The sequence below is a fragment of the Tetrao urogallus genome (assembly GCF_951394365.1).
Source record: "Tetrao urogallus genome assembly, chromosome: 16".
Taxonomy (NCBI): Eukaryota; Metazoa; Chordata; class Aves; order Galliformes; family Phasianidae; genus Tetrao; species Tetrao urogallus.
In genome coordinates this window covers 14,302,686-14,313,823 of record NC_136829.1, presented here as the reverse complement: position 1 = coordinate 14,313,823, position 11,138 = coordinate 14,302,686, and the positions used below count along the sequence as shown (strand labels likewise).

At 48.7% G+C, this 11,138-nt stretch overlaps 1 protein-coding gene across 1 annotated transcript; it reads left to right on the top strand.

Moving 5' to 3' along the window:
- Positions 1 to 5,459: 5,459 nt before the first annotated feature.
- Positions 5,460 to 6,446, top strand: CEBPB (CCAAT enhancer binding protein beta; the record flags this gene model as incomplete). Its single annotated transcript, XM_079543620.1, has 1 exon — positions 5,460 to 6,446. The coding sequence occupies one exon, from the start codon at positions 5,460 to 5,462 to the stop codon at positions 6,444 to 6,446; it is 987 nt and encodes a 328-aa protein (XP_079399746.1).
- Positions 6,447 to 11,138: the final 4,692 nt, after the last annotated feature.

The window sequence follows — 11,138 nt, the reverse complement described above, 5'->3', positions numbered from 1 at the left end:
CTAGGGCTCCTTCCAAAGCCATACACGAAGAGACAGGGAGATGACGGGGTCCAGAAGCGACGTGTGGGGAGGTGGCATACCGTGGCTATAGCACCCAGTTCCTGGGCATTGCAGCCAGCAGTGCAGCCAGATGACACAGACCCAGGAGCTGTTCTCACATGCCAGTGCTCACCACCAACATGTCCTAACTGCTTCCCATGGTGCTCAACACAGGATGAGAGCAGCTGAATAAAAAGTAATTGTAAAGCCAAACATGCAGCCTTTAAAGCTTTTACAGAAGAATCTTGTTATTCTTCATCATGGCCCATTCTCCTGCCAACCTCTCTAAAACTGCCTTCAGTTTCTCTTGTCCTTAGCAGTATGCAGCACTAAGTTCCAGCTGTCTGGCCCCAGCTTCAGGATCACTGAAGAGTTCTTCTTGTTTAGAAGTTTCCAAAATCAATAACTACCGATCTATTCCTAGGATGTCCTGACACTTGTTAGGGTTCCTTAAAAGGGTCAGAATCCTGTTCTCCCAACCATTTTTATGAAAGCCTAGACACTCCAGAAAAAAAGTAATAACACTTGTCCTGTACCAAATTCATCAAGCTAGGCGATACAGTTACATAGGAATTGCCAGATGACTATGGAGAACTTCTGGAACGCTAGTGGGCAGCAACTTCACTCTGTTTTTCAACGGGATATTCATAAAACTGCTCAGAAATAAAGCCCACATCTTCCTGGTTAGATGGCTTCAGTGCGTGCTTTGCAACACCGGGCTGGAGCCTCCAGCTTCTGCTTTTCCACCAGCATTTGTGTGCACTCAGACACTCTCTCCTTTTCTTTGTAGCCTTCATTGCAACATTGCTCCACTTAAATTTGCTCTGACCTCCAATTCACTCTGGAAAATTTTCTGTGCAGCAGGGGAGGGTATTTTGCTCACACAGGCCCCACTGGCTGGAGGCAGGGGTGCCATCTCCAGGTGTCGCCTCTGCAGCACTGGATAGGGCAAAGAGCAACACGGAGATAAAGGGGGGATTGAGCAACCTGGCACTGCAAAGGCCAAGCGTGCTAGGTCAGAGGTGAGCAGAAAATCAGCAGACAACCAACAAACACCTGAGCATCCCCATGTCACAAGGGAACGAGGGGTCAGGGAGCCCTCCAGGAGGGGGAGGGCTCTGGTCTGTAACAAAAGAACCCAAGGAGGCCTGGAGAAAGCCTGCAACTTGCATGGGAGGTCCCTGACACAGGGGACTGCAATGCAGAGTATCACAGCTGCAGTTTAAGACAGGAAATAGTGTGGATAGTTTGAGTTTTTTATTATTATTACTTTTTAATGTTATAATGAGGCAAAATCTCGAATCTGGTCTAAGAGCTGGGAGAGATGGAAGGAGAGCCAATCTCTCTTTCAGTTTACACACTGTCCCTGCCAACCTCACTCTGTTCCTGCCTGACATTTCGTAAATTTTATTGTTTATTTATTTTTAACAGTGGAGAACAATGTATGGAAAGCAATAGATTGAAATCCAGCCTCTGCCAGGTACAACTTACAAGTTGGTGCTGGTGTAAGGTGCACGGCTGTATGAAGAGGGACCTGGGGCTGGGAACAAGGAGAAAACAGAGCACACAGCGTGCTCAGAAATAAATTTCAATTTTACTTCTCTATTTCACAGCCTTCACTGCAACATTGCTTCACTTATGTCAAACTTTCAGGCAAGGTCACATCTCGCCCCAAGGTCCTCCAAAGCAGCTCTGTGCTCCCCCAGCCTGCCCACACACAGACACTACTGCTCTCATTCTCCTCTCCAGCTCACTTCCAGCACACTACCAGCAGTGCCTTGTTCAGTGATGCAACTGTTGACTTCTGGCATTATCTTCTTTAATCTTTGCCCCTCTTCTACCTCTCCATGCTTTGCATTAGGCTGCAGTGAGGAGCTGTGTCCACACAGTGCTTAGCATGATGCACCTCTGATCTCACTGATCTGCCAGGAGATACTGCAAGACAAACAACACGCAAGACAAGTCTTCAGCAAGAAGCATCTAAAATTATAGACAGCCTTTTTCTAGAGTACAGACTCTCAGCCCACAGATCTTCTTACAAAAGCTTCAGTGTTTGTTCCGTGACCATTACATTAATATCATCTCCCCAAAGCTAGTGTCTTTCCAGGACAGGTACTATAGGCCTGCAGAGTGGGAATCAGAGAGCCTGCTAGAAATCCTGGAAAAGAAGACAATTTTTAGGAATAATATGTCTCTGCGATGTCTTATCATAGGTCTGAGCCTGCAGCTGGAAAGCTGTGCCTTTCTACTGTATAAGAGGGAAAATGGAGAGCAGAATTTAATTTGTGACAGAAAAGAGCAGTGAAGATGAGATTCTTCCCTCCACTTTTTCCCCCTTCCCATATTCTTGTCTTACCCCTCCACTATCTATATTCTTTCATATATGAATGAAGAGGAATCTGGATTTTATTGCATAATTTATTTTTTTTTTCCAGGAATGTAGATGTTCTCACTAAGCAATTTGTGAATAATGCTGTCTTCTTTCCCCAGCTGAAAAATTAAATCATGAAATCACCAGAAAGAAGGCATTTTTCAGAGAAACGCTGCCTTTCTGCTGAAATTTGCTGCCAAGAGAACTGTTGTGGAACCAATTGCTGCTGCCCCTGAGTTTTTCACTGTGTGATCCCTTCACCAGGATCACCTGCATCTCTTTTCCTATCTCTCTGTGGAAAAGAGTTTTCAGGATGATTTGCAGCCTCTGCACATCAGACCAGACCAGGTCAGCCTGTGGCAATGACAGGGATGGAGCTCGGTGTGCCAAGACCTCCACCCAGCTCTCCGTGATGGGAGCTTCGCTCTACACCGCTTCCATTTCAAAAGCCCCATTTCTGGCCATGCATTTGTTATGACAAGTGCAGAAACAATTTAAAAGAGACCAGACTTAGCTCAAAACCTTCTTGCTGAATGTAGGGCTTTGCATGAGTGGTTAGTCCCGCCAACAAGGTTCCCATGAGAAGCTGAGAGCTCCATGAGAATGGATGCTGGGATTTGAGGTGAGCTGGAGAAAGTTTAAAGAGATCCCAGCAGAGCAGGAAGGTGAGTGGGGAGCAGAGAAGGAGGGGACCAGCTGGGCATCCAACCTCAATTACCACTACAGCTGACGTGTGATTCCAGTGACTATGGGATTACTCAGCACTGGCCTGGAAAAGGAGGTGTGGGCCACACCATCTCTGATATAATCTATTTCACATGGCAGTTGCACAGACGTTTTATTTTGTTAGGGAAGATCAGCCTGGGTTGGAGCACAGCTTTTGGATGCTGAGCAGCTGAGAATAGGGCGGAAATTTGGAGAGGGCAAATTCAGATCTCTGAGAATATCTTAAAAAAAAAATGCCCAAGAAATGTAACTGATGGGTTGTATGGCCCGCGTTCAGCCAATGGCTGTGGCAAGCTGGAGACCTGTCAGGGTAATGCCAAGGAACACCAGAGCCATTTCAGCAGGTGGCCGTGGCAGGAGACCTTCTGCTTGTGGGTTCCTGAGATGTTCAGAGGTAGGAAGCACATGAGGGTGAATTTCAAGAGTTCAGTTGCAAGGGCCAGTTAGGGCAGCTGCTGGATGCAACTGCCAGATCAGAACTCAGGATAAGGACACAGCGCAAGAGAGAAAACAGGCAGGAGAACAAGCCCTGGCTCACTGGGACTTGCCAGTATTTGCACCCAATACAGATGTTTGTATTTATGAAGGTATGGGCTCCAACCTCCAGACCCAGACCTCTGGCCAGGCCCAGCTCCAATTTAATCTCTGGTACATTTACCAAAGATTAACTTGGAGATAAAGATAGAACTAGAAATATTTGAAGCCCAAAAACCTGTTGGGGTACTTTTGTTATGGAAAGCAAAACCCTCCTGAAACGTGCAAAGGAAATGTAAACGCAAAAATACAAGAAAGAAAAAGTCCAGTGATCCACCGACACATTTCTGAATTCTTCCTCTTTTCAAAGTTCTGAGGTTTGAACATTATGAACAGTTGACTGTTTGAATCGTATAATGCAATACCTGTTCCTCTGGCTTAACGTTACCATATTTCCCACACCGCAGGATTGCTTCACATTATTCTAAGAGGCAGTGTCATTTTCCCTGCAGTGCTGGGTCTTCTTTACTGAGGCGAAGGACACTCCTACTTCCTTTAATTATATGTTTTGTTTTAAATTAAGTCCTTTATTCTGGGGATGAATCACCAGCTTGTAGACAGGTAAATGTGGGAGTAAGAGAGTGAAAATATAAGTTTGATTCCCAAGGTGGGTGTCTTTAATTAAAACGGACATCGAGATTCAGTCTTCCTTCCCAAACTTACCCCGCGATTCTGAAAATGGCTGGATTCCCGGGTTCTGAGCATGTCTCTTTCAGAAATTTAAACACTGTCCCCTCTGGCTTCAGAGCGCAGATTCCCTGTCGCCTTTGTACTCTGACAGTTGCGCCGTATCGTGCAAAGTAAATAAACCAAGGCAAACTTCAGTCACCGTCCCTGCATGCAGAGATGGGGAGCGGAGCTCGGCGGCTGCTCGGCTCAGACTGCTCGCGGCCGTCAGAAGGCAGCCGGGAGCACGCTGTGCTCCAAACTGCGCTCACTTGGCTCTCCGCTTGCTCTTGTAAAATGGTTCTGCACACGTCTGTATCGGACCATTCTGCCTGCCAGTGCGGTTTACTCAATCAGGCACTGGACGGAGAATAAGAGGATCGGTCTCCTATTTGCAGCTTTTTTCCCTGCTTTGGCAAAAGAGCTTGGAAAAACGCCTTCTGCCTCGATTTCCCCAGGGCTAAAACGAGACCCAGACAGGTTTTGCACCCACTTCTGCGGGGCACACGCAGCCTCACAGCGCCAACCCTTCCTTTTAGACACAAAAGGCCCGGCCTTGCGCTGGCAAAGCCGCGTCCCGGTCTCGCAGCCGCTCCGGGCCGAGCGGTGCCCGCGTTCCCCGCAGCCGAGGGACCGGGATAGACGTGAAGTCCCGGCGGCCTCGCTGCCGGCGGCGGCGGCTCCGTGCGGTCCCGTTCCCGCGTCCTGCAGAGCGGCCCCGGGGCCCGCACCGCACCCGCAGCCGCAGCCGGCGGCGTCCCGGGGGCCGGAGCGGTAGCTCCGAAGCGTGCAGCGTGGCATGCGGCCAGGCGATGACGCGCCTGTTGCTATGGGATCCACCGCCCCTATAAATAACTGAGCGAAGGAACTTTCCTAAGTCAGAGACTTGAGGACACGGGCCCCGCAACCAGATGGTCCGCAGGAGAGCCGCCAGCTCCAGCCGCAGCTCCGGGAGCGGGAGAGCCCCGCCGCGCCGCACGGACTGAGCCGCCCGGGCGGGCAGCGCAGCGGGGCCGTGCCCAGCGCCGGGCTCGGGAGACCCCCACCCGACGGCGGCCGCTCGATCCCGTGCCGGGGGGGCCCCCCGCGCCGTCTTCTCCTCCCCGCATCCCCCTTTGCTTTCATGCAACGCCTGGTGGCCTGGGACGCAGCATGCCTCCCCATTCAGCCGCCCGCCTTTAAATCCATGGAAGTGGCTAATTTCTATTACGAGGCGGACTGTCTGGCTGCTCTCAACAAGCTGCACCCGCGGGCGGCCGGGGGCCGCTCCATGACCGAGCTTACCGTAGGGGACCACGAGAGAGCCATTGACTTCAGCCCCTATCTGGACCCCTTAGCAGCATCCCAGCAGCCGGCGCAACCGCCGCCTCCCGCAGCAGCAGCAGGGGGCAACTTTGAGCCTGCCTGCAGTAGCGGCGGCCAAGATTTCCTTTCCGATCTCTTCGCCGAGGACTATAAAGGCAGCGGCGGCGGCAAGAAGCCCGACTACACCTACATCAGCCTCGCCCGGCACGGCCACCCGTGCGGCAGCCAGAGCCACAAGCCGGGGGGGGTGCCGGGCTGCTTTCCGCCCCAGATCGTGGAGACCAAAGTGGAGCCTGTCTTCGAGACCCTGGACTCTTGCAAAGGGCCCCGTAAGGAAGAAGGGGGAGCGGGGCCGGGACCGGGGGGCATGTCCTCGCCCTACGGCAGCACCGTGCGCTCCTACCTGGGCTACCAGTCGGTGCCGAGCGGCAGCAGCGGGAATCTGTCCACCTCGTCCTCCTCCAGCCCCCCCGGCACCCCGAACCCCTCCGAGTCCTCCAAGTCGGCCGCCGGTGCCGGGGGCTACTCGGGGCCGCCGGCGGGAAAGAACAAGCCCAAGAAGTGCGTGGACAAACACAGCGACGAGTACAAGCTGCGCCGGGAGCGGAACAACATCGCGGTGCGCAAGAGCCGCGACAAAGCCAAAATGCGCAACCTGGAGACGCAGCACAAAGTCTTAGAACTGACGGCCGAGAACGAGAGGCTGCAGAAGAAGGTGGAGCAGCTCTCCCGGGAGCTGAGCACCCTCAGGAACTTGTTCAAACAGCTTCCCGAGCCCCTGCTCGCCTCCTCGCCCCGCTGCTGACCCCCGCGCCGGGCCGCGGGGCGAGCTGAGCGCTGCCCCCCTACGCCCTCCTCCCGGGACCGGGCTGCGTTTTCGGTTTCGCTGGGGGTTTCGTTGTTGTTGTTTGTTGTTGTTTCGGTCTCTATTTGCTTCCCCCCTCTATCCCCGGGGTCAGGGGGCGGCGGGCGGCGCGGGGAGGGGGAGGGGGAAGGCCGCGGCCCCGGGGCTCTGCTGGGCGCTGGGGTTATTTAAAACGGCGAGAGGAGAGCGAGGGTGAAGTGATGCAATCCTTTAAGCATGGCTGGGAATGCTGTGTACATGATGCAATCTCGTGTAACTGTCAGTCATGGATTGAGTAATCTGTTAAAGATGTTCCTACAGTTTTTTTTTATTATAAAGAATAATCTATTTCTATAAGAAAATACATATGTATATTTTGGGATCTATGCATTCTTGCTACATTTGAAGCATTAATGAACGATTTTAATAAACTTTATGACCAGGTTAAAAAAAGTAGCTTGTTTTATTTTGAGGGTACGTTTCAAGTCAGATGAAATGCAGGGCTGACATTCCAGCTGGATCTGGCTCGGTGCTGCCAGCAGGGATAGGACTCGCGTTGGTCTTTTGGCTTTCTCTGTGACTGAGAAAAACAGAAACAAAAACCCCAGGAGAAACCTAGCAAAGAGCAGAGCTGGAGGCTTCAGCCAGTCTTCATTGTCTCATTTTGGTTCCTCTAATCACTTGCTTGAGCTGCCTCTTGGGTATTGTCTGGGAAGAGGTGTTTGTTTGGGGTGGTGTTTTTTGCATTTCTTGCTGTTCCCAGTGTGCAGAGCGAGGTGTGCTGTCCAAACCATGACTGATCTGGTGAAGTAACTGCAAGGCTGAAGTGGGAAGAAAAAGTGAGGGAGGAAGCTTTCACTTAATTTTTTTTTTTTCTTCAAGGAGATTCTGCTCTCTGAATTATGATTCAGCATGTCTTATGTTTGTAGTTTACAGGAATAAACATGGGAAAGTAGTGCTTCTGTTGGATGTCGGTAATGTGGTCCCTGCTCGGAAGCTCTCGCGAAAGCCACCAGGTGAGAGGCACCCCAACAACCCCTTGCCTTTGCTCTTGAGATGTTCTTCTCAAACCTGTAGCTAGAGTTTCTCTGTTGAGAGGCATTTGTTTCCGTGTGTCTGTTAGCTGGGGGAAAGCAGCAGATGAGTGGGGATGGGAGCAGGCCCTGTTGGGCTATAGATCGGGCTGGAGCTTTGTTCTGCCCGCTGATGGAAAGCTGTGCTGCTCCCATGTCCCGCGTGCTGCTGCCAGAGCTCTGCGAGCGGCTCACAGTCCCAGGCTGGTTATGTGCGGAGGGCTGAGAGAAGGACTGGGTCTTACTCAGCGTGTTCCATTTTCCTCTTAGGCCAACTTTAAGCACCATGTTTTAAAATCCAGATTCCCAGTGCCCCGAATAGGAACTCCTTAATCGTCTGTGCTGAACTGAATCCAGAGGAGCTTTTCTGTACCAAGAGAGTACTTGAATTTGCTGCAGGCAGGGCAGGGTTCCAGGACAAACCCTGAGTCTGTCACTTATTCCCAGCGTTCCTTTCAGCAAAGCATGTTTCTTACTGAAAGAGCTGCTGTGCATTTTTGACACTTGAGATCCTATCTTTCCCTGGCAGGTACAACTCCGAGAGCTCTCAGGGAGATCTGCCGTGCTCTGCTCCCATAGTTCTCCAATGGAGCCGTGCAGCAGTGAGCAGGGAAGCGTTAGATGCGATACAGATTTCCACTGTTTGCTTTTTAATTTGTGCACTGCAGTTAAGTTGGTTTTATGAGACCCTATGAATAGATTTCTTGGGTGAGCAAGCTCCTGCATGACTCAAATTCTCGCAGGCAAGATAGACGTTAGATCTTGTCTTGGCTGTCCCTTGTGACGCTGATTTCTCCAGCCTCCTGTGGCTGTTTATTCTACTATTCTTCTAGTTACGAAACTTATCCACATCGTTAGATCCCATTTTCGTGTTGTGCTGTAGGCCATGTAATGTTACCCACACTTATGAGCAGCATTCCCAGTCAGAGCTGAGTGCTGCCGAGGGTAGAATTGCTGGAGGACTGGAGATGTCCTCAGACATATTTCTGTATTTCTTTCTTTCTTTAAATGACAGAGCTTCCAACAAAAGTTCGGTTTATGAGGGCTGGGAGGCAGAGTAGATTGAAAGATAAGATGTACTAGAGGTATTTATATTTGTTTGAGTAATAATCCAGTTTCGGAGCTAGAGCTCTGTCAGGCACGAATGAGCTAATTCCTGTCCTTAAACTGCTTGAGGAGTTGGGGCAGTGTTGCTGCTGTGATTTAAAGAACATTAAAATTACTGCTGTATACCAGTGTATCTCTTTATTTGGATGAAAGATTCTTCATTGAGGGGGAAACTCATGCAGCAGCAAGTTTTTGTCAGACAGATGCAGTTAGACAGGATAACTGATGAGCACTGGTGTTACACCAATCTCAGAAGGAATTGGAAAGAGTCAGAGAATTTCTGAATACTTCGTTCTTAATCTTATATTGCCTACGGAGCTTACATTTTCAGAGCTTTCTAGCTCAATGCATGGAGGCCATGAGATACCCTACTTAATGAACAAAGATATGAAAAATCCCCCAGAGTTAAAACACTTCCTAGGGAAAAAAGAAAAAAAAGAAAAAAAAAGAAGAAGAAAATAATTTGGAAATGAATCTGAGCACTAATTCTAGTACTAAAGCAGACAAAAGATTTCAAATACCTTTTCTAATCACAGTGGTGGAATTGGAAAATCCCTGTCCGAACAGTGGCTCTGCTCCAAACGAGGAAGCCTCCCATTGCAAATAAGATCCTGTTAACTGAAAGCAGTACCAGGTGCACCCAGTTGTCTCCTCACCAGGTCTCTTTTGCTTATTTTCCTAAGGTGACTCTGCACAATGTGTGGTAAGACTTCACAGCTTAGACGCAGGGAAACCCTGCAGGGAAGTTAAGGCACTTACTCCGGGAGTTTGTTTTTAATTTATGGAGGCTTACAAAAATCATTTGGTTTGGGCTTTTTATTGCCTTTCAAATTATTTATGACACCAACTGATTACTGCAGGTCTTCCTCATTACTGCTGAAATCAGCGTTCTTTTCTATGCAGAAACTGTGCTGCCAGATCAAACCTGCAGCACTGACTTCCCATTTGCAAAGCATCTGATGCTTTGCTTTGCTTATATCCGCTGAAGAAATCGTATGTACCACTTGAAACTGAAAGAACAAGAAACACCATTACAATTTTGGCAGCAGTTCTTCAATCTGTTAACAGACTGCTGGTCACTGCCTATCTGCCCAAGCACATACAGGAGATGCTGCGTGGCAGTGCTCTGACCCTCGTACTACTGCTGGCTCTCAGAAGGTGCAGGACAACTGCCTCAGTTTCTATACAATTTTTTTCTTTTCTATCAAATAAAAGGGTTCAAATTGCACACGCAGTCCAAAGGTGATTGGAATGGGGGACTCAATTGCAATTGGTTACATTATGTTTTTTAATTTACTCCTGCAACAGCCTTCATATATCAAAATTACAATCTGAAAAATAGCTGTGTGAAGTGTTTACCTTTACAATTTCATTGCTAGAACAGCTGTTATTGATGTGGATGCATGAAAACATAAAGTTATTCTCATGCTACGTAGTTTTCAAGCACTGTTTCATTAGCTGTGACAAGAATAAAAGTCAGTGCAACTTAGTATCTGCTTTAATAAAGAAAAAATGTATATGAGGCCAAATTACACATCTTCTCTGGCTATTTATAATACCACTGAAGCAATAATAAGTATTAGCTTGCATTTTCTGGCATTCGCAGCAACACAAGGGAGTCTAAACCACCAGCTGCACTCAGTCTGTTTGGGTCACAGGTGCTTATCTGGGGACGGGGTCATGATTAACATCTTTTGTGTTTAACCATGCATATGCCTAGCAGTCAGAACTTTAGGGCAAAACTTATGTACTAATGTGAAGTATGGAGAAAAAATTAAACCTATGCATGAACATTGAAAAGGTCCTAGCACAATCAAAGAATCGAAACAAAAGTAGGAATTTAGTTAACTCCTCCCAAAGATACAATTCTGTTCCATTTCTGAATACATTTTTAAATTGCTCATGAAAGTCAGAATAGAAGCATGAGGCCAAAAATATACGTTAACTGTGGGAGGGAATTGGTTCTTCTTTTGAGAGAGACTTCCTGAGCTGATGAGTGATTAAAAGAATGGATTTCTGTGTAACTGTTTGCTGGGACTGAAAACATACTCTGAGAGCTTAATCTTTTCAACACATAGCTAAACGGTGGTACAAATTCTGAACTCGGATAACACCCTGAGATTCTCTGAGGTTCTGATTCTTCCATAGGGACTGAGGGCAGTGTTGGCCCAGCCCACTCCATGGGCAGTGTGTAAGAGCCTAGAAAGATCAGGTATGGCTTTTGACTGACGTCAGGACCATGTGAGATTTCTGATCCAGAACTACATGAAATTCCGAGGGAGCTTCTCTTTGCAGTGATACTGGATGGACCCTGTGACTCTGAAACAACCACTGCAGCATTTCATTGCTGAGCCTCAGTAAAGAGCTCTCAGGGTCAGCACAGCTCTAACTCTGATTTGGATGGTTTTATCTACTGGGAACTAAAACCCCTCCGTGACCATTTTCCCTCCTGTTTGAATGTAATAAAGCTCTC